At 43.2% G+C, this 24,189-nt stretch overlaps 1 protein-coding gene and 1 pseudogene across 11 annotated transcripts in view; both read left to right on the forward strand.

Annotated features, from left to right (window-relative positions):
* Positions 1–24,189, forward strand: part of PLEKHM3 (pleckstrin homology domain containing M3) — a 191,335-nt gene that overhangs the window by 62,078 nt on the left and 105,068 nt on the right. For all 10 annotated transcript variants that reach the window (XM_082631337.1, XM_082631334.1, XM_082631336.1 and 7 more), the window contains one exon: positions 13,415–13,560. In XM_082631337.1, coding sequence (XP_082487463.1) covers positions 13,415–13,560 — 146 coding nt within the window. The remainder of the gene's footprint in view (positions 1–13,414; positions 13,561–24,189) is intronic.
* On the forward strand, positions 8,705–10,613 carry LOC309809490 (F-box only protein 7-like; annotated as a pseudogene). The gene has a single exon. The product of its transcript is annotated as an F-box only protein 7-like (transcript).

Here is a 24,189-nt window from a genome sequence, read left to right on the forward strand (position 1 = left end):
TTGGAGGCACCTCTTTTGTCTAAACTAACCTAGCAGCATGAATCATTTTCTTTAGATAAGAAAGCAGAGCTGGTGAAAGGACTTTTCCTCCTCATAATAGATGGTATATCCACTGCTTGCAGAGAAAAGTGACTAAATAGGGTCAGTACACGGACCTTTAATCTTGCCCTCTTGTCTTTGTGCTGTTGCAGGGTTTCTCAACAGTGGCACTATTGACATTTGGGGCCAGATAATCCTTTGTTGTGGGAGGCTGTCCTGTGCATTGAGGAATGTTTAGCAACATCCCTGGCCTCCATCCATTAGATGCCAGTAGCTACCCCCACTCACCCTTTTGTGGCAACCAAAAATGTCCCAAATTACAAATGTCCCCTGTTGGGACAAAACATCTCCCCTGGTTGAGAACCACTGTGCTATCAAGAAACAAGGGCAACCAACTATGTCTCCTCTTCCTCACTTCTTTATAAAGTAGTAAGTGTCTTCTACTGAAATGCAAGTTGATTATTTCGTATCACCTAATGGTTTGTAATGGGACCTCAGCCTCTTAATGGGTAGGTTTAAGTAAAAGTACTAGGTTATAGTAATAGAACCCTCACCAACCAACATTCAGTATAAATATATCAGATACTTTGAGTCACAAGTAACAGAAGACTGGATTCAAATTGATTTGTACAATAAAGGGGAATTATTCTCAACTGGCTTAGTTTTAGGCATCAGTTGATCTGCTAGTTCAAATTTTTTGAACTATTTTTTTTTTAATTTAATGCTTCAAACAGCATTTTCTCATTTAAACCACCCGCCCCTTCTGACTGATAGATTTCTCATATAACGGTCGCAGGCTCAAAATGTCATGGGCCTCTTTGACAATCCCCTTGCCATGCTCTCCCCATGAATCACCTACCAAATCATTTGCACTTTATGTCCCAGTATCGCCTTCTTTTTCCCCCTACCTGCTCCCAAGCCCACTGCCTACCCAAGCTCAGGCCAGGGCAGTAACTTATCGACTGGTTCTCTCCCCTCCCAGTGTTTTCTTGCCAATTAATCTTTCCAAAGCGCAGATTGCTGTTCTGTTTCTAACAGCTCTAGCTGTTCCTGTATCTTACTCGTTAATACTCATCCCGTATCGATTATTAAGGACTTCTGCCCTGAGCATTCGGGAGTCTTATGTTCAGTTTACCATTCCAAGCTCTTTTCCTGACACCCCTCTAGTTACAGTGAGCTTCAGACAACTAGAATAGTCAATGTTTTCCAAATGAGCTTCCATTTTTCTGACTTGAGCCTTCCTTTTCCAAAATCTCTTTTTTTCTTCAAGGCCCAGCTCAAATGCCCCTATGTCTACACAGCCTTCCTCGAACTCTACAATTAGAGTGATTGCTTCCTCCTTTGCTCATCTCTTACTGTCTTCTACTTGCCACCTTACAGATTTGTATTCTTGCCCCCCTTCACCCTTCATATTCAGAGGAGATGCTAATGATTGTGAGGTCCAAGACTGAATGCATTGATGAGCTAAATTGTGTTCTTTTGTATAACTGATTCATATTTTCTGTGCTTGTCATATTGTCATCCACAAGGAGACAATTTATGTGATATCTTCCTTATGGAGATAGCTACATGGAAATTCACCTATATAGTTCATTGTTGTTCCTCATAAAGTGCCGTATTGGGTGTTTCATCTAGGTCCTGCCTTTTTCACTAGATGTACAACCATGGACAGAATTACTGTATCACCCTCTGTCTCAGTTTCTTCATCTGTAAAATGGGGATAATACCTACCTCACAGAATGATAAGAGAATTAAATGAGTGTGTGTGTGTGTGTGTGTATAAAGTGCTTATAACAGAACCTGGCATATAGTAAGCACTATGTTAGTATTTGTTTATCCGTTTGCCTATTTATGTATTATTTCCATTTTAAATTTCTTACCATTTTCTTGAAAGTCCTTAGGAAAAGAACAGACAGGCATAGAAGTTTATGAGAAACTCTAAGAGGAAAATAAGTATGAAAAAAATACTAAATTTAGACTGATTTAAATATACTACATATGGAATTTATAACATTTCTTATTAAACTTATCTTACACTACTCTAAATACTGGTATTGAAGCATCTTATCATAAGAAAAATTAAAAGTAACTCAACAATTCAAAACATTTCTTTGGAAATGAAAATCCATGTCACAGATCATTATAACTCACTGTAGCTATTTAGTAGATAGAAAAGCAGTCAGAATCTCTCAAACAGTGCACATATTTACTTACTTGCCTTACCAAAAATCAAGATTTATTGCCTTTCAAGATAAATTTTGACTAAATATTGACTCTAGGTTCTCAATCATTGTTTACCTGAAAGACCAATAAATCTTGACACTTCTCAACTTGAGTTGGAGTCTACTTGGTATTTATTCATTTATTTCATACGATTTATAATCTTAATAACAACATTCCATGAAATTAAACAAATAAACATTATAGAGTTTAGCAAGAGCAGAAAGTCTTTAGTTTCTTTTTTTTTTTTCTTTTTTTCTTTTGCTGCAGAAGCATTATTGTTTCCATTTGGCCCACAGCTCGGCAGAGGGCTCCAGGGTGGTTAAAAAAACTGCCTAGTGGCTGCAGGGGGCAGAAGTTCTGACACCAGGGGCATGCAGAAGGGTCCTTCAAAGTCCACTGGGCTCCGGAGGCTCCTAGTCCTGTTGGAGGGAGAGCCTTCTAAGAGATGCTCACCCAGTCCCGCCTGCAGAGGTTAAGTCATGTGCAGTGCATCTCCTTGATGAGTTTCACCTCCTCATCTAGGAAGGGGCTCTCCGGATGTCATAGTGATGGAAGTCGGTGCAAGCAGAACCCAGGGCCCGTAGATCCCACAGGGCCTAGTTCAGGGTCTTCTCCAGGGTTTCACTCCACTCCTCTTGGGAGGGCTTCTGCATGTTCTGGAGGAGGGTGCAGCCGCCACACTAATTTTGCATCTTGAAGAGACGCTCAGTGCCCTCGTGCTTCCCTGAGCCAATTCACAGAAGTGGCTCACACCTCCAGAGCCACAGCGTCGCAGTGGAACTAGACGCCCAAAGAGAGGTGGGTGCAGGAGGCCCGCAGATGGCTGACCAGTCAGTTGACAGCGGCCTCTACCTCGCTGGAATAATTCTGACGAATCTGGTTGGCAGTAAGGAGCTAACCACAAAAAACGGTGTCGGCTGGTCCTGGAGACAGAGGATGGCGAGGGTCCCAGGGGTCGCGACTAGAAAGGAGGTTGGAGAGTGGTCAGAGACAGGAAGAAGGGGTGTCCCTGCGTCTGTTCCATCCAAACATTGTCAAAACGAGACATCCGGGCTTCCCTGGTGGCGGAGTGGTTGGGAGTCCGCCTGCCGATGCAGGGGACATGGGTTCGTGCCCCGGTCCGGGAAGATCCCACATGCCGCGGGGTGGCTGGGCCCGTGAGCCATGGCTGCTGGGCCTGCGCGTCCAGAGCCTGTGCTCCACAACGGGAGAGGCCACAACAGTGAGAGGCCCACATACCAAAAAAAAAAAAAACAAAAAAAAACGAGACATCCGTGAGACCACCAGTGTGCTGCCTGCATTTTCAGTCAGCAGTGATTGCCTGACATGACGTTTCTCTCCATTTCTTACTTAACCATAGCACCTCTAGCTCTGTAAATACAACATGCTATTGAAACTGACTTAGCAATTCAAATATGCATCGTGGGGGAGAAAAACACCTCAACTAACAGCTTGTAGAACACTTTAAAATTTTAAACCAATTAGTGTTCAGAGTAGGCTTTTTTAAAGATCTTTCTTTGGTTGCCGTAGTCCTGCAAGTATGGTCAAGCAACACGTGATTATACTTGTAGATGACCTCTGTCTTGGACAATTGATGTCTGTTGGTCTCAGTTGCCTCTGTCTCTCTCTCTCTAGATATAATGTGCCACTGAATAATCACTGTGTCCAGGCGCAGTGCTCATACTTTACAAGCCTAACATTTGCCATCTTGCTGTAATGAAAGGAGAATTCCTTAATTAGGTGCATCCATAACTTCAGAGGAGTTATTTACTTATGTTCTTAAGGACACAGCTGTCCTAGCAACAGCTACAGTCCATTCTACAAGTGCCACGTTAAATTGTCCTAAATGTGTATCAGCCACAGTAGGAACAGTTTCCTTCCGAGTGTTACTTATACTTTTTAATGTGTCAGCCATCTGACTGTGTAGCCCAACGTTTTGAGTCAAACTTTTGATCAACAATGAGTGACAGTTTCTCTTTACAATCTCTCACTGCCATGAAAGTCATTTATAGACAAACGTAAAATGAAGCCCACCAGAAGAAAATTCTTTTCTGATGAACAGAAATGAATTTCAGTATAGCTTTGGAAGCAACCAGTCAGTACATTTTAGGATTGTATTTGAGTGTGTGTATTCCCTCCCAAACTTGAAGTTTTCATCCCCTGGGAAGAGAATTCCCTACCAGAGGACTTAAAACGTTATGGAGAAAATAATTTTGAAGTATTGCTTTCCAAAGTTGAGACCATATACCAAAGGGACTCCCAGCAGTGTGCCATACTAATCACATGAGCAATTAGAGGTAGAACACAGTTGATTTTTCTTGATTTCCTGTTCTCTTCCTTTAGTTCCATTTGGGATGCTTGTGGATACTATTTTCCTTATAACAGACAAAACGCATACTCAGAGGCATTTGTTTTCATGTGTCGATTCTCCAATCCAAATACTTAATGTCTTGGACTTCCCTGGTGGCACAGTGGTTAAGAATCCGCCTGCCAATGCAGGGGACATGGGTTCCATCCCTGGTCCGGGAAGATCCCACGTGCCGCAGAGCAGCTAAGCCCGTGCGCCACAACTACTGAGCCTGTGCTCTACAGCCCATGAGTCACAACTACTGAGCCCGCTTGCCGCAACTACTGAAGCCCGCATGCCTAGAGCCTGTGCTTCGCAACGAGAAGCCACCACAATGAGAAGCTCAAGCACTGCAATGAAGAGTAGCCCCCGCTCGCCGCAACTAGAGAAAGCCTGTGCACAGCAACAAAGACCCAACGCAGCCAAAAATAATTTTTAAAAAATTAAAATGTCAAATACTTCATGTCTTAATTGATTTTATGACTAAGTAGATGTCTCCTACTTTATGGGTCACCACCTGGTCCCAAAGATGTAGAGTAACTTGGATGCTTGAGACAGGAGAAAGTTTTGGATCACTTATTTCTAAGTAGGTGTTTCTCAGTGTCCCTCACCCTTGCCCTCTTCCTGTTACAATTATGTAGAATTATGTAGCCTCGGTTCCACCTGTGTTAACTTGTGAACACACGTGTCATCAGTCTCACCTGCCAGCTCCTTCCCCTCCTATAGAGGAGGATGCAAGTCTGGGGCCCAGGTTTGCTTTGTTTCAACTTCCCTTAGTGGATACCAAAGCTACCTTGCAAAAATCGCTTCTGCCCTGTGTCCAACAATCCTTTGTTTAAACACCGTGCCCAGCTTTGTGCTAATCTTAGGCTCATTAAACAGAATTTTCTGCTGTATACCCAATGTGACACCTTATTTTAAAAATTACTTATTCAACATTTACTTAATGAGCCAATGGTAAGCTAGGACTGTAAGCTAGGAAAGCTAAGTTCTTTATGACTTCCCCCCTAGTTCTTTTTTTTCTTTGCGGTACACGGCCCTCTCACTGTTGTGGCCTCTCCAGTTGCGGAGCACAGGCTCCGGACGCACAGGCTCAGCAGCCATGGGTCACGGGCCCCGCCGCTCCGCGGCATGTGGAATCCTCCCAGACCGGGGCACGAACCCGTGTCCCCTGCATCGGCAGGCGGACTCTCAACCACTGCGCCACCAGGGAAGCCCCCCACCTAATTCTTGTAAAACAAGAAGTCATTGAAATCCCCATTTCCATTTTCCTTCATCTTGGAACATCTGATCCCTGGGGCACATGATCAGGCTCCAGGCCTTCAGTCAACATTTGCCCAGCGCTTCCTACAGCTCACTGTCTCCCACCAGAACACTGGGTGGGGTGGGTAGAGGCAGGGACAGGACTGTCCCCTTCCCCTCCTCCCATGGCCGTTGCTCCTTACCCGGCGTACACAGTAGAAGAGGGATCAAAACTTGCCAGTTTTATTTCGTCTATTTTAACAGAGCAAATGAAAATTTGTCCTCTCACTCTCTTTCTCTTCTTTTCCTCTCTTTTATAAAGGCACCTTCTCTTCTCTCTATTTGCCCCTGTTCTCTTCTTAGATCATTTCTTCCTTCCAAATACAAAGTCCTGGATTTCCCTTACCAAATGAGGTGGAGGAGGTAGCGTGGCTGGCCACACTTAGAAAGCATTGGGTGCATTCTTTCCCTAGTGAGAGAGAATCACCTGGACGCAGACACAGCTCTTGTTACTTTTCTGTTGTGCCCATGAATTTTCCACCTACTGGCCGGGGGAAGGAGAGCTGTAGTTGGGAGCCAGGAAGTAGAGAGAGGTGGTTGGCTTCTCCTCAAGACCTCAGTTTCAGTAACATCTCATTGCAGCCAATTGAGCTAACTAGGTGCCCTTGTTGGAAGAAAGACTGTACCCTTGTCGAGAATTATGCCAACGTTTCTGCTTCAACCCCCAGCAACAGATTCTTTTGGGTGTCTATAGTGAAAGACCCCTTGGGAAATGGACTGTACAAGCAGCAAATAGGATTTTGGTTAAATGGTGACATTTGTTTCCCAAAGTGTATCAGAAGGGAAGCTAAGCTCTTCAGAGCATGTGTTCATTAAAGATTTGAAGTGGGGTGGGAAGCAATAAAAAAAAAAAAAAGCCCACTGGGTTCTCTTGTGAGATAGTTTTTTGTTCTTATGAATTGAATACACTCTCTGAAAAGTTTCAAAAAGAGACCGAGAAGTATGTTTTTGCTTTGATCCTACATGTGGAGTGTTCCCTACTACAAATGCCTTTTAATTTAGAAACATTGTTGAAAAGTCTGTTTGAAAGTACATGAAAATATAATATGTAAATAAGTTCTAATTAGTTATTTCAATTAATTATTTTTTGTCTCTGCTTTGCAGCTCTATTTTTCTCCTCATAATGTCGCTTGTCAGAGTCCAGCTTTGGCCTCCTCCAAAAAATGTGTTTTTCTAACAGTCATTATTAAGAAAACACATTTTTCCCCTCCTGGTTGAAAACCTCACAATGATTAAGTAAAATCCCAGGTTGTGTATCTTTATGGGGAATTGTTTCAGACAGTTTTAGTCCATGATTTGCTAGTAGGATATTAAAGAAAGAAATCTTGCAGCTAATTGAAAGAACGGGTGTCTCCTTCTTCAAATAAATGGTATGTGTTGTTTTTTAGAAAATGAATCTATACCAGGCCACTGACTGGCCTCTAATCTTCTTTCCTGACCATCCTATGTTCTTTCAATGACAAATACATTGGATTTGGAGATTAAAAGTTTTAATTCTTTCTAAGTCAAATAAGATGCTTCTCAGCGGGGGCAGTGAATGCTCTGGAAAAAAATGCTGGTAAAACGAATTGTTGTTTCTACACAGTAAATTTTTGAAAATTGACTAAGAACTTAAAATGTTGATTTTGGAAGCCTAGAAATTAAACTGTGTGACCAATTATGAACTTTTCACTAAGCAGTCTGCCCACCTGCTGCACTTTACTTAAATAGAATGAGAATTTTAGAGCTTGGAGGGACCTTTGGAGTCACCTAGAAATCAGGGAACAATCCTCAGCTTATACCCACCACAGTCCCTGGTCGTGGTTGGATGGGTAGAAATGCAGGTTCCTGGGCCCTACCCCAGGTTTACAGAATCAAAATCTCTGGGCCCAGGTTGGAGGTGGGGGAGGACTACATTTTTCACAAACATCTCCAGAAAATTCTGATGCTCACTGAATTTGGCAAACCACTGATTTAGGCTAACTCCTTTATTTTGAGGTGAGGAAAGCAGGACTAGGGAGTTTGATGGGTCAGGCTCACCATGTTCCTTAGGAAAGAGCAAGCTTCCTGACTCCAGGCTTGTGATTGTCTATACACCATGTATCCAAAACACTCCTAAGAATGGGGATAGGCTGAAACCTTCTGGGTCATTAGGAGCTATCAAGCTTTAAAACAAAAAAAAGGTTTAGTGAGCAAAATCAAGTTTATTTGGGAATAGGAGAAGAATTGCAATTCGGGACATGCAAACTGCTGTGAACCACAGGCAGGTCCGGAGAACAAAGGAGAGGAGCAGTTCTATTACAGAGGAAAAGGGGAAGTTGGAAGGAGCTGTTCTGAAGGAAAGTTCATTGGAGGACTGTGAGTATTCAGGGTTGTGGCGGCTTCTCATTGGCTGGGTTGTTGCTGGGCGAGGAGAAAATCTTCCTTCTTCGTGCTAGGCTATGTAAAGAAAGCTGCCACAAGTGGAATGTGCCTGCGACCTCCCCTTTCAGGGCTTCCTGCCTCCGTTTTGGATGAGGTTTTCCTTTTATTCAGTTTCGTAGGGCGATTTCAGCATCAAGAGTAGGAGAGCATGGTCCTAAATAAGTTATAAAGGTAAAGACACCAAGGACTAGACATATGAGTTTATGTGCTGCTGCTTCTGTCTCAACTAAAATGGGCATAAGAGGCCGGGCGGCGAGCGGGGCGTCGTGGGGCCCGCACTCCTGGACTGTGACGCGTAGGCTGGGCGGCAAGTGGGCGCTGAGGCTGCAGCTTGTGGCTTCCTGGCTCCCAGAGGTCATGGCCCGGCGTCTCGGGGGCTCCCATCCCCTCCAGGTTCTGATACCCGGTTTGCAATTACATTGAACATCAAGGATGCCCTCAATGGAGATGAAGAGACCTTGGCTTCATATGGGATTGTTTCTGGGGACTTGATATGTTTGATTCTTGAAGATGCCTTTGCAGCACCTAACTTACCTTCATCCACAGATTCAGAGCATTCCTCGCTCCAGAATAATGACCAACCCTCTTTGGCCGCCAGCTCCAGTCAGTCCAGCATGCAGGATGAACAACTGCGTGATTCATTCCAAGGACGGGCAGCCCAATCTGATGTCCGGAATGATGGCCGTGGGTCAGGGCCTAGTCAAAATTTTGAAGCTGAAGTCAATTCCAGATGCTGTGGTTATGGAAGAGGGCACAGGTTTCTATCCCTCAGAACCAATGCTCTGCAGCAAATCGGTGGAAGGGCGAGTGCCACATTCATCAGAGACCCTGTATCAGTCAGCTGACTGTTCTAACCCCAGGGATGCCCTGATAGTATCCATACATCTCCTCGTGTGGGAGTCGGGTTACATACCTCAGGGGACTGAAGCCAAAGCTGTGTCCATGCTGGAGAACTGGAGGTCAGGGGGCGCATATGAGCTGCAGTACACACATCCTGTCGGCGAGGGTGGCTCTGCTGCTGTCACCCGTGTGCCTTTGGGAAACCTCATCGTCATAAACGCTACACTAAAAATCAGCAGTGAGGTGAGAAGTGTGAACAGACTGCAGCTGCTGCCAGAATCTTTTATTTGCAAAGAGGAATCAGGGGGAAATGTAGCCAAGACATACAAAGATCTTCAGAAGCTCTCTCGCCTCGTATCCTCTTCTGGCTTTTACCCGACAAGCACTGAAGCTAACAGATGTATCTGGGTTGGTAGTCCTCCCATTGGAGCTGAAACTGCAGATCTTCCAACTTTGGGTTGTTTGTTCTGTCCTGTCTTTGTCTGCAGTTTGTCATGACCTCTATATTGCTTCAAATGACCAACTTCTGTGGAGGTGTTTATACCTGCGGGATTTTCGAGATGGTACTGTCAGAGGTCGAGACACAGATTGGAAAGAACTGTACGAGAAGAGGCACAAACAAAAAAGAAGTTCAGAGAGGGCGGCATGTGATGTTCCTGCCATCGTCACCCCACCCCATTCCATTCTACCCCAACCCCTTGCACCCCAGGCCTTTTCCTCCCAGTTCTCTCCTTCCTCCAGGAATTATTGGTGGTGAATATGATGAAAGACTAACCCTTCCTTATGTTGGGGATCCAATGAATTCACTCACCCCTGAGCCTGGGGAGACACCCAGACAGTTCCCTCCACTCAGACCATGTTTTGACCCAATCGGCCCCCTTCCAGGACCTAACCCCATCTTGCCAGGGCGAGGTGGCCCCAATGACACATTTCCCTTAAGACCTAGCAGGGGTCGGCCAGCTGACAACTGGCTACCATTCATGTGACTGGTTTGTAATCTCACTCCGGAGCTTGTTTTGGTTTTGCTTTTTTTAAAACTATAGACGTCATCTTGTTGGGGTGCTATCTCTAGTGTTTTCTGATTGTGGTGGTGAGAAATGCACTCACAGAAGCCTTTTGGTAGGTATATTTAAAGCTCCAGGGGTGGTATGGCCCAAAGGTTACTGCATGACAGGGTTGGCCTTGGGAATAGTTGGCTCCTGACATCCCCTCTCTGAATTACCCTCTAGAATGAAGGTTAGACATTGATAACGTTCTGCACCAGAAAAAAAAAAATTGTGTGAAAAAAAATAAAATAAAATGGGCATGAACCCCAGCCATGTTCTCTCAGCCTTCCTCTCTTTTATGAGCCTGGAGACCTGTGCAAAGTAGTAAGGATGTTTAGCTTATTTAGTTGGACCCTCACCATGTTAGGCTTTGGGCCTGTGTGCCCGGTTGATATACACATTTGTAGGCTATATGCTTTCTTAAAATGCACATTTGTGGGGGTGGGATAAGGATGGGGGGAGAGAGATGCAAGAGGGAGGGGATATGGGGATATATGTATATGTACAGCAGATTCACTTTGTTATACAGCAGAAACTAACACACCATTGTAAAGCGGTTATACTCCAATGAAGATGTTAAAAAAATGTACATTTGTGTATTTTAATATTGCCTATGTATGCTGCATCTAGGAGATTATAATAAAGTCATTAAAAGTTACAGAATAATAAACCCAGTAGGACCTACTAAAGCATATGTAAACATTCAGCAAATGCTTACTGTTTATTATATCCAAAATGCAAAAAAGCAGAAAACTAAAATAACTTAAATTAATTTTTGCAGTGTTTTATGGTGAGAGTTTCAGCTATAATGATGATCCTGAATTTCTATAAGGTCACGCTCATTTTCTGAATCATTAGGGAAGACTGAATTCTATTCATCGTCACTTCAGTGTTAAGCCAGTTTCATTGTCCACTAAATTTTGGAAACAGTGTCGCAGTGTCTAAAATGTGTCAAGTTCTACTCAACTGTTTCACAGTCCATCTATGAACGTGTCTAATGTGTAATTCTTAGAAGGGGCAACATATTTGCACAGGGATATTCACCAAAGTAGGCTGTTTTCAAGAGGCAGGTGACCAGGTTAGGAGGATCAATTCCAGAATAGCTCTGGGAAGTTAAAATCTCTTTATATGCCTGCGGGTGTTTCTGTGCCAGATAATATTCAGTTTATCGTCTCTTCAACATAAACATTTATTGCTGGTCTCTCATATGTAAAGCGCTACAGTAAGTGCTAAGGATAAAAAATACATATGAGCAGTTTGTCGTGTGGTCAGGGTTGTACAAGCACGTCGGAAAGCGCAGTGTTTAAGGGGGCGCACACGCTACATGCCGCATAAGCAGCGCGGTCAGTGGGCGCAGCACATGGCGTTCCAGTGTTCATAGCCTAGAGATCGTGACAGCACCTCCCACGCCCCACAGAAGCAGCAGGTGGGTTTGGTTCTTCCTTATCCTTCACACGTATCTCAATCCTCAGCCAATCTGAGAAACAGGAGCTTGTTAGGGTTTTGTTGCTACTCAACAGTAAAGAAATAGCTATCCCAGGAAGAAAGGGTATTAAGCTCTGGAAGCGTAATTCCGATATATTTACTCCCCGTCCGTCTTTCAATACCTCTAGTGTCTAAAAACAATAGGATCTAATTCTCTTTCTGGAGGGTACCCTGTGAAACTGCTGGATGCCTGATAACATTTTATTTGTGATGGAAGTGAAAGCTCTAGGAATTTTATGATGCTTTCATTCATGGATTCATGGGCATAAGTATCTTCTTAGGCTGGCAGTTTGTTAAATAAACATGTTTGAGCTCCTTCTAATGGAAGTGGGCTGCAACACCGGTTACATTATTATTACTATGATTATTAAGAGTTATCTATTTTGTACCCATATTACAAAATAGGCTTAATGCGAGATTTCTTTGATCAATACAGGTCTTGGTACCCAACCATGAAATGGGCCACGAGGGAGGATTTCTAAAATGAAAGCAGTGGATGAGAAATGTCAGAAAAATGATGTTGTTTGTTTAATCCTGGTTATCTGTTCTGAATGTTGTCGTTTGGGTTGATTATGACAGAATTTCTGTTGTCAGTAGAATGTAGTTCCTCCTAGCTAAAGGAAAATAATGGCTTGTTTTTGGCAGGGCCATGATTATTAACAGGTCCCCTGACAGTACCAGGACAGTCCTGACAGAATCATGGACTTCCTGGAACATGAAAAGGGCCTTGGCAATCACTTGCAGGCCATCAGTGATGGGCAGGATTTGGCAAAGTAGAGATCAGAGAAGAGGGCGTCATGAAAGGAGAAATAAATTGTGCCAAGATATGGAGGGTAGAGTAAGCACACTGTTTATTTGGGGAACAGTGAGGAGAGTCCTCTAACTGCAGCAAAGAGGTTCTGTTCCCTTTGGAGAGTTGTAGGAGTAGGTGGTTGGAAAGGAGAGATGGGGACCAATCAAAGGACGCATTCCTTTCATTGATTTTTTTTTTTTTTTTGCGGTACGCTGGCCTCTCTCGTTGCGGAGCACAGGCTCCGGACGCGCAGGCTCAGCGGCCATGGCTCACGGGCCCAGCCGCTCCGCAGCATGTGGGATCTTCCCGGACCGGGGCACGAACCCGTGTCCCCTGCATTGGCAGGTGGACTCTCAACCACTGCGCCACCAGGGAAGCCCCCTTTCATTGATTTTTGTCAGCCAAGGAAGCCTACACGTCAGGTTTTAGGATCATTTTAAAATCAGACAAGCTTAGAGTCAAACCCAAACGCCATCTCTTACTGGCTGGGTGACCTCAAGACAAAATGCTTAACCCAGCTAAAACCTTAGTTTATTCATCTGTAAAACAGAGCTCATAATATCTTCCTCATAGAGATGCTGCATGGGTTAAGTAAGAACCTGTATGAGTAGCCCCCAGCCAACTGCCTGGTGCAGTAGGGTTTCTGAGGAGGAAGCCAGGAGATGAAAGGGGGTTGGTTATAGAGAGACTGGTCTCTGGCCGCTGCACGCAGAAGAGGTGGAATCAGAAGAGACCAGAAACAGTACCAATGTCAGCAATCCCTGAGGAGGCGAAGGGGTGGGAGCTGCCAGGCTAGGAAAGAGGGGACGTGTCTGTACACGTATTCGCTGCAATTTCTTTCCTATCATAGACTTTTGTTTCACTTGAGATTGTGTAACTTCGTTCTGTGGTGTTAGAAGTACAACAACCACCGGCTCTTTCTTTTGCCCTGAACAGGATGCCAGCGATCCATAGGCCTTTCCAACGGGAAAGCCAAGGTGTGCAGTTACAGCGGGTGGTATTACTGCAGCAGCTGCCACGTGGACGACAGTTTTCTCATCCCGGCCCGCATAGTCCACAACTGGGATACTTCAAAATATAAGGTAGGTACCGAAACTGGGTTCACTTCATAATAGCGATTTGGGTATTTACATGTTGTCATGTGGATTCTAAAGATAATGAGATAAGAATTTGAGGCAGACCTGATTAAGTAGTCTCATAAAAGCTACAACTTCATGCTCTTTTCCCACTCTATACTTTCTTTTTTTTTTTTTTTAATTAATTTATTTTTGGCTGCATTGGGTCTTCTTTGCTACGTGTGGCTTTCTCTAGTTGCGGCGAGCGGGGGCTACTCTTCGTTGCAGGTGCGCAGGCTTCTCACTGCAGTGGCTTCTCTTATTGCAGAGCATGGGCTGTAGGTGCACGGGTTTCAGTAGTTGTGGCACATGGGCTCAGTAGTTGTGGCTTGTGGGCTCTAGAGCGCAGGCTCGGTAGTTGTGGCGCACAGACTTAGTTGCTCCGCGGCATGTGGGATCTTCCCAGACCAGGGATTGAACCCATGTCCCCTGCATTGGCAGGCAGATTCTTAGCCACTGCACCACCAGGGAAGCCGCTGTGTTATTTCCCTCCCTTCTATGGTTTTAACTACCAGGGCTCATATGCTGATGATTCCTACATTTATCTCCAGCTCTGGTTTTGCTACTGAAAGTGAGATCTGTGGATTTAATGGATTTAACTGCCTGATAGCATTTATCTCAACTGTAGTTTTCAACCTAGTAGTCCTCAAGACGCGTGAACCAGTTAGCTCCATTGCACAGCATTTCCACCCTTGCATAAACGAGGTAATAGACTTTGGCAAATCAAAGAATCTAACCCCCACTGGAGTTGTACTCTAGGCTTAGGATTTTTTTCCAGTCCTGGGTCCTACCACCCAATAGAGAATTCTGTTATCTCATCGGACTAGAAGCTTTCCTGATCCTTCTGCCAGAATATCATCACGTCTGCTTTGAACGAACCTTCCATGCAAGGTGCTTCGTACAAAAACAGGCTGTATGATGGTTTTTATACCTCCTTGCTGATAGATGTCTTAGACTTCCTTTCATTGTAACTGTAAATCACTCGGGAGCAAGGTAGGCACAGAAGGAACCTGTAGCTGTCACCTACCTGTAATCTTTGAAGTCTAAAATGAACACGACAGTTGTGAGTGGCCAGTTGTCTTGGATCCTTTTCTACATCCCTGGGCAGCTCTGTCTCCTGTTCTACCCAATAATCATCCACATCTTCACTGTCTTCAAGATGCTTCATCCCAGGCCTTCTCAGCATATGACCTTGCCTCCTACTTCAAGGAGAAAATTGAAGCTACGAGATTTGAATACGAATACCTACAACTCTGTCTACATTTGTACCTATCCTTACTGCTTCCGGTCCTGTGTTGGGAAGAAGAAGAGCCTTTTCTCTTATTTAGAGATCGTCCTTCCACATGTGCTCCAGATGTTTTTACCCAACAAATCCCTGCTGTTTGTTCCAGAGCTGAGAAAGGCATGTCCTCCTTGGTGGAAGCTCTGATGCTCCCCACCTTCCCCATTTGTGCTTTGCTGGTTCTCCCTGTGCCACCATCACGCATGCGTGGGTTTCTAGAATTGCACTTATTGCAGGGGTTAACAGCAGGAGCTTGTCGTTCACCAGGCCTTTGTTCAAATCCTCCCTCCACCTCTAATTAGGTGCTTGATTGGTTAGGGCAAATGACTTGAACTTCTGTGAGTCTCCATTTCGTAATCTGTAAAATGAACCCAGACTACCTGGGTTCAAATTTTAGCTTTGTCATTTACTAGCTGTCTAGTCTGGGCAAGTTGTTTAGTCTCTCTTTGTTTCAGTCTCCTCATCTGTACAATGAGGACAATAATAACTCATAAGGTTACCCACGGTTAGATGGGCTCCAAGTACCTCGCGCACATAATGTGTGCAAATAAGCACTTGTTCTTACTACACTTCATGTATTTACCTCAAAGAGTTGTGTGAATTGGGATAATATAAGAAAAGCACTCTTGGACTGACTGTGCTAAGTACTTCAAGAATGGAATGAAGTGATTATTTTCATGCTCCTCACATTTATATACCAGCCGGCTGCTTATCTGTCTTCTCACCAAAGGTGAGCTTCCTGGGTGCTGGGGACCTGCCTTAGCCCAGTTTCTGGTGCGTAGCAGGTAAGCAGAGCTGTATAGTGCAGCCGGTCCTGTGGGTGCCTCAAACTCAGTACGCCCCGAACTGGCCTCCTCACCCTCACCAGCGGTCTCCCACCCCTCCCTCACTGCACGTGGCTGGGAGACACCCTGGACTCTTCCCTCTGCCCCACCGGCCCTGCCTAATCAGCTCGCAGAGATGCATAGCTGACTTGGAACTCCGAGGCCCTGCACCCCACTGCACGCGCAGCGCCACCGCACAATCCCAACCCTCAGCGTCACTCACGGGGAAGCATGTAGTCGCCTCCCAGCCGTGCTCCCTGCCTTCAGGTCTTGCCCAACAGTATTTCAGAAAAGTCCCATTTGCCGCAACATTATCCCCAAGAAGTCCCATTCTCACCTTGGGTAAATGTTATACCCTCTCTTAGTCTCTGTTTCTTCACATTTAGAATGGAGATATTAGCAGCGATAGTGCCGACTTCGCAAGGTCGCTGTTTGCTTAAATGAAGAATTCACAGAAAGCACCTAGTGCGGTGTCTCGGATGTAATAGGTGCTCGATTCATGCCAGCTTTTACTCTGACTGATCGTAAGGTAAATCCAAATCTCTTAACCTGACAAAAGACTGTTTGTGATCTCTAGTCCTAGTCTTTCTAGCCCTTTCATCCACTCCCTCCCCGCGCCCATGAGTCTCTTCAGGACGATCGCACTCCTTCCCATTGCCCAGTCCCGCCAGGCTATTTCACACCTCTTGTCTTCCTCTTGCCCTCATTCAAATCCTAAACCCAGCCTAAACCTCATTTCCTTTCCTGATTTTTTCCTTCCCCTCAGCCAGACAGTTATCATTCTCTCCTCTGCGTCTTGTACTTGACACTCTGAATATAGGCTATAAATATATTTGCCATGTGTGTATTAGATAAAAACTTAGAGGGAAAGAACACTAGCTGAGTTTGAACAGTTTAGATTAATCTATTTGGAGCAGGACTTTGACAGCTGAGAGGTGTGTAGAAAGCAAGTGAGTGAGGCAGCCCCAGCCCTGGGATCGTTGAGGGCTTAGGCCGGTGGCACCTGCCCACCGAATATGTGCCCATCAGTGGAGCTAAAGCAGAAAAGGTGGCACTGAATGAGGAAAGTGAAAAACTCAGGAATGGTTTATGAAGCCATGAAATGGAGGAGATTCAGTTCTGTTTGTAGTGATGGCTGAAGGCCACTCAAACCATCAATCTAGCCATCACTGCTGCTTGTAGTCTTTCTATAAAGCAGATATTTTGGGGGTGGTGGTCATTCAAGTGACAAGGTTTGATTTTGAGAGGATAGGTAAGTAATAGGGATATTACGTACCCTCACTTCATCCATGAGGAAAATGTCCTTTGTCAGACCATTCCCTCCCTGGATCTCAGTGGAGCAGGGAAGATTTTAAAGCAAGAACAGAGCTGGTCAATTTTATCTGGATCATCTCTCACTGGCATTAAGTAACTATATTCCATTTAGTCCAGTGTCTGTCTGTCTTTGCTCAGATGCCAGGATTTAACTTAATGTTCCTAATTGTGAGGATCAATTCAGACCTATCCGTTTCCAAGACCAGACATCGTTCTGTTAGATCTGCCTGCTCTCCTTAATTGCAAGTACGTGACTGGCTTGAATATCCATTTAAAGAGTGAAAAAATGGTTTTGCGGAGCAGAATGAAATCTGTCATCTTAAGCGTTTCCTTGTCTGCCCTCCAGAGTAATAATAATCCTAATTACTTTTAAAGCAGGATTTCGTCTGTTTTCCAGTGTACATCCTGCGGATTGAATTGAGCCCCAGGATTACCTAGCAGCTAAACCCTAACCTCCAATTTTATAGCCATTTTCTAATGAAATTCTCTTTGAAGATAACTTTCCCTCTACCACCACCACCCCAATTCAAAAATACCAAGCATGACAAAGAGGCGGTAAGGAACTCAAACTTAGCCTGAACTCTTCCTAAATTGTGCTTTTAAAAAATATTTTTGTATCCTAGCCTGAATATTCACATTCCATTTAGCTAGGGGTTTTCCATGTTACATAAGCCATTTCCTATCTCTTCATCTTGAGAGGCATTCAAGGAAAGCTCTATTGCCCTTGCAGAGCTGGAGAGTAGCTCGCTGATGGGAAAAACCACTTGTTCAGAGTCATTTGGAGATTTTGAGAACAAATTGTAATTAAAGTTAAGATTTCCTGATTCCTTCTCTGTTAGCCCACAGTGCCTGTTTTAATAAGGCCAAGAAGTATTATGGTTGGAATTGATCTTATTAAAACTTTTGCCATGATTTTTCATAATAGATGATGGGAAAAAATAGTGGAAGGAAACATTATACCAAAGCAAACAGTGGTTATTTTACTGTGGTAAGAGTATGGGTGATTTTTTTTTCTCTCTCTCCTAATGTTTATTCTCCAAACTTTCAGTAATGTGATTACATTATTTTTATTATTTTATAAATTTTAACTGTCACGTAGCTCCGTGACAGTTTCCTACTTCAGAAAATATGTACTAGAAATTAACCTTTTTTTGATGCCTCAGAATTATAATTATAAATATGTGTGTTCTACCTCGTGATCCATAACTTCAATGTGGTTTAATATGGTATATGGGAGGCTATTTTTTCTGTAAGGAAATTGCCTTGTACCGCTATACTTTTATTCTTCTTTTTTTGAATATAATATACTTTCACATTTCAAGGTTCAAAAATACAAAGGACATATACACATAGATAATCTCCCTCCCTCCTCTTCCTCTCACCCACAGGCAACCAAATTACTCCTTCCAGAAATATTTTACATGCGTGTGTTTTACACAGAAATGTCAATTGGCAATACAGTATACATGCTGCTCTTAGAAAATATTCCATTCAGATCATAAAACTCTTCCTTGGGCTTTTTTAAACAGCCATTCCATATATATATTTTTAATTACTTTAATTTAATTTAATTTATTTATTTTTGGCTGCTTTGGGTCTTCGTTGCTGCGCACAGGCTTTTCTCCGGTTGCAGCGAGCGGGGGCCACTCCTCACTGCGGTGGCGGGCCTCCCACGGCAGTGGTGTCTCCTGTTGCGGAGCACGGGCTCTATAGACTCGCGGGCTTCAGCAGTTGTGCAGTACGCAGGCTTAGTTGCTCCATGGCACGTGGGATCTTCCTGGACCAGGGCTCGAACCCATGTCCCCTGCATCGGCAGGCAGACTCTCAACCACTGCGCCACCAGGGAAGCCCCCAGCCATTCCATATTACATCATGAATTTAACACACACACACCCACACCCCAGTTTATCCAACTTGTCCTTGTTTTGATGGACATTAAGGTTTTTCTAGTCTTTCTATTATAGACAGTGATTCAGTGAATAACTTTATACATCATTTTGAATGTAAGTTTTTCATTTACGAGTGAGACTATCTGTAGGTAACTTCCTAGATGTAGGTATGTACACCTGTGAGTTTGATGGATGTTGCCAAATTGCTTTCTGTCGAGGTTGTATTCTATACTTTTACCATATCTCTTCTTGCAGGTGCCTTTCTTCCCTTAGTACCAGGATGTCAGCTGTCACCTCTCTTGTCACTGTGCTGCCTCTAGCTGTCCTTCCCCTTTTCTACTTTATTAATTCTAAATATGTTGTGAACTTAGAAACAAATAATCAAACTGTTAGGAGTGTGTGGGTCAGAGTCAGGGCCAGAGCATTGTAAAGTACTCATTCATCTGTTCAGCAAGTGTTTATTGAACACTTACTGTGCTCACTGGGGACATAGCCTCTGTGTCGTGAATTTCTCATGAGGGAGAAAGACAGTAAACAAATATACAAATAAGTGACTTCTAGATAAATGAAGTGTCATTAGACTTTAGTTTTTGTTTTAAAGACCCACACACCAGTGCACTGCCTCCTTAAATGACGGGTTCATCTCCACTGGTAGCCCACTTGTTTTCTATTTGACTGGGGCGGAGGGAAGGACAGAACACGGACAGGGATCTCCTCTTTTAAAGAGTGACAAACAGATAGTTTTTGGTAGAGTTATTAAAAAAATAAAAGGAACTGTGAACGTAAACAATGCTAAAAAGCACGGAGCAGTGTATCTCGACATCTGAGTTTTGGCTTGAGTTCTGCCACGAGATGACCACAGATAAGTCATTTAAGTTCTCTGCACTCAATTTTCTCTTCTATTAAGTATAGGTAATGGTAGCGAAAAATGTCCCTTCCTCCGGTTGGCGAGTGGGACCTAGGCTGACTTTCATCTCCTACTGCCCCCTCCATACAGCCTGCATGACATTAACCAGCTGCCCTGTCTGTAGTCAGATTGGTTGGGAAGTGGCTGGGTTAAGCAGGTTTTCTCTAGTACTCCATGTCCCAGGGCTTTAATATGCTAACACGCTGCACTTTGAAACACCAAGAGAAGAATGTAGCATGTGGCCCTCAGAACATCTTTTCTGTGTGACTGGTATTCCTTGCCACACAGGTTGAGAAAAAACTGAACTAGATTATCTGTACCCGTTCTTGTTATTCTGAGATTATGTTCTTTTCTGTTTTATTCGGATACATTTTCCTCCTTTAACAAAAGCTAAAGTCCTCACCACCGCCACATCCTCCTCCTCTGCAAATTGCTGTCTGTGGTCACCACATTGCCCCTGCCCCATTGCTTTATTACCCAGGGCTCTTTTTGTGGGGGAACATAGCAGGACACTGTTCCAGAACGTCTCAGAATTACATAAACCTGAACATTTGAGAATTTTGTTTTTCAGAGGTAGCTGTCACCAGCATAACAAAAGATGTATTATGTTGAAATCTATACCAACGATGTTTAATGTTAATATCAAATGACAACATGCTTATTTATAAATACATATGTGTATCTAGGAGATTTGTCATTACTAGTTTGTGGAAAATTATAACCTGATTGTGCCGTTTCTCCAACTCCTCCTGAGTGTGAGATGGGGAGGAGACCTGTTTCTACCTGGACCTCTTCCTCCTCAACTCTCTTGAATCATGTTTACGGCAGGGCTGTGGAGAGAGAACCAGTTCACAAACTGCAACAAAACCACAGTCAGAGACTGGAGTTCTTATAGCTTAAAGTATTCTAAGTTAAAAGACCTATGGAAAGGAACTGTTTTATATTAATAATACTAATATCATTAATAAATATTAAATATTATTTAGTAAAATACTAACAGGCCAATAGGTTGGAAAAGTGAACTGTCAACCCTGTAAAAATTGCTTCTGATGTGAGTGGAGTAGGATCATGAAAAAGAATGCCAACTTAAACCGTTCATTTTTTTAAAGGAAAGAATAGTGGGCTTATCCATCTGCACTTATGAGCTGAGTTTTCATATCAGAAACAGCACTCAGGCTTTTGATGTTCTTCATAATTTGGTAGGCAAAAAGTAGGACAGTAGCTCTTGGCCTTTAAGTAGAATGTTATTTGGTGTTCACATATAACTCATGAAATATTTCTATTAATAAGAAAGAAACTTGCTGTCACATAAACTTTGTCACAAGAATATCATTGGCTTCCTTCCTTAAGTAACTATATTTTTTAAAAAGCTTTTTGATTACAGTTGAGTTTGAAGGTAGAATGCTCATGTCAGTATGGAGGGTGGTTTTGAACTTAGGACACTGTATCCCCACTCATTTCCTATTTTACAAAAATAGCGTTTCATGCCAAATTTTGAGTTCTCTCAAAAATTCCCTCACTGATGTAAGTGGTCGTTTCTCAAAAAATGAGCATGTGCCTTGCTGCCAAAAACGGCTCAACATGGCAGGAATTTATTTGTTCACATACTCAGGCAGCCAAGGTCACAATATGCTCTGTGTTCTTAACACTGGCTAATAACTTTGTGAAACAGTGCCTTAGACCTTATTGAAACTAGCTCTGTTTTTGTTTTTAGTAATTTCAGTGTATGAATGCTGATGTCAGTAGCTGCCATCCCATTTGTCTCACTGCTTTTACTGTCTCTGTAAAAGAGTTTTTTTTTTTTCCATTTGGGCTTAAGTACCACCTGAAGAGAGAAGCCTTTTAAGGCCTGGGAGACTGGCCAGTGCCCTTTGTCCTTCTGTTCACCTACTAAAAGGTAGCATTGTTAACCTAATTCAGCGGGGCCCTGGCTCAGTATAAACACTGCTCAATAGAGCCAGAAAGACTAATTGAATTGTACAATACATCACTCTTCAGCAATAGTTTCAAGTGGATTGTACTTCATTTTCCAGAACACCGTCCATTTTTTCCCCTCATTTAAGATTTTTAAAGATAGCAAATATTTAACCACGATAAACAAAATATTTGAACCCAATTCTGTCTTTCCCCGCTGAACTGTGAGCTACATGAGGACAGGGCCCTGCCTGTTGTGGTCTCCACTGAGCGCCAGATGCCTGCTATAGTGTCTGCCATGTATGTACCTGCATCTGTAGTCCTCAAAATGAGGCATTATTTAGCCCTGCCAACTGTTATTTCCAGTCTGGTTCAAGAGTCAAAGGTTTTGGCTAATTCGAGGTTCCTCTTTGTGAGCTGGATTTGCAGAGACTGTGAACGTCACTAACTCTAACTCTTTAACTTTGCAGGATCCCAAAGGATCATACAGCAGAACAGGCACCTCAAAAATAATTGCTTATAAGGGGAAAAAATAACTTTTATTAGGGGAAAAAAAATGATGCTTTTTTTTTTTGCATCTCTATAAGAACATAGACTTTTGTATGAGCTTTACAATATAGAAAATAATACTGAATTTCATAAACATGTGTTTTTACTCAACATACAATAGGCATACATTTCGTTATCACATGTACATATTGATAGATTTTGTGGTTGTATCTGCTTGTTGTACTCTCCTCTGTCCCATCCTTACCCACCAAGTGAATTTCTATCTATCTTTCTAGACCTTGAGCCAGTGTCACCTGCTTTGCCAGGCCCCCCCGGGCTCCTAGCTCCCTTCTCCCCAGCACGGTTGATGTCTCCCTCCTTTAAGCTCCCCGTGGACCTCGTCCATATTCCTTTTGTGGCAGATGACAGGCTACGTGCTACATGTATTTTTTGTTTTAATTATTTGTCTATTATATTCAACAGTGAATCTCATGAGGGTAGGGACTGTATCCTGTTTATCTTCATCAATGTTCTTCTAGCCTAGAGTGTGGAACAGTGGATTTTCCGTTTTTTTAATAAGCAAGGTTGTTTGTTTTGTTTATGTTGAATTCCAGTCTTACTCCCAGTACTAGAGAGGTTTTGGTGGAAACTCTGTGGAGAGGTCCACGTCCTCAGTATCAGTGAGTTGGTATGTAAAGATTCCCCCAAACTACCTACGGGTTATGCATTATTTAAGCTACTCCCTCTGTGTCTCAGATGTGTTTCTTCTATTTATTTCTTTGGATGACAATGACATTTTAAAATCAACTTTCATACTCTTGATGATTACTACCAGAAGTGGATATAGAGTTGGATGGATCTATTGGCCAAAGTCAGCCTAAGCTCAGAGGTGTTCTAATAAGAGCAACTCTTTTCTGCTTACGAAAGTGTGTGTTTGAGCCTATTTTTTATGCACACTGTTCTGCACATAATATCCTTTTTTCCCCTTTTTTGGGAGAGATCCTTTTGAATTTTGTAGTATGTGCGTGGTTTACCTATCTTTTTAAAGTGGCTACTTTATAAAAAGTGTTCTAGACTATTTATACATATATGTGCACATAGTTTTAGTTTTTAAAGTCAGCATTGTTGTTAAGAGTATTAATGGTGCTTTGCGACCATCTAGAGGGCTGGGAGAGGGAGGGTGGGAGGGAGACGCAAGAGGGAGGGGATATGGGGATATATGTATGCCTATAGCTGATTCCCTTTGTTATAAAGCAGAAACCGGGCTTCCCTGGTGGCGCAGTGGTTGAGAATCTGCCTGCTAATGCAGGGGACATGGGTTCGAGCCCTGGTCTGGGAAGATCCCACATGCCACGGAGCAACTAGGCCCGTGAGCCACAACTACTGAGCCTGCGCGTCTGGAGCCTGTGCTCCGCAACAAGAGAGGCCGCGACAGTGAGAGGCCCGCGCACCGCGATGAAGAGTGGCCCCCGCTTGCCACAACTAGAGAAAGCCCTCGCACAGAAACGAAGACCCAACACAGCCAAAAATAAATAAATAAACAAATGTGGGGTTAAAAAAAAATTAAAAAAAAAAAAAAAGCAGAAACCAACACACCATTGTAAAGCAATTATACTCCAATAAAGATGTTAAAAAAAGTCTTAATGAATTCTTTTTTTTTTTAATTTTTATTTTGAAATAATTATGGATTCACAGGAAGTTGCATAGATAATATAATACAGAGAGGTCCTGTGTATCTTTTACCTACTTTCCCCACTGGTTATATCTTAAGTACCTATAGTACAATTAAAAAAAAACAAACAAACAGGAAATTGACATTGGTATACTGGGTCTGTATAGTTCCGTGTCATTTTATCACGTGTAGGTTTGTGCAATCACATGATCAACATACAGAGTTAATGAATTCCTTTCAATGCCCAGGTTACTTTTACCAATTGCGTTTCTGGAAGAGAGAAAGAAAAGCCACACTTTATACTT

Source organism: Mesoplodon mirus (genome assembly GCF_964341445.2).
Source record: "Mesoplodon mirus genome assembly, chromosome: 8".
NCBI classification, from domain to species: domain Eukaryota; kingdom Metazoa; phylum Chordata; class Mammalia; order Artiodactyla; family Ziphiidae; genus Mesoplodon; species Mesoplodon mirus.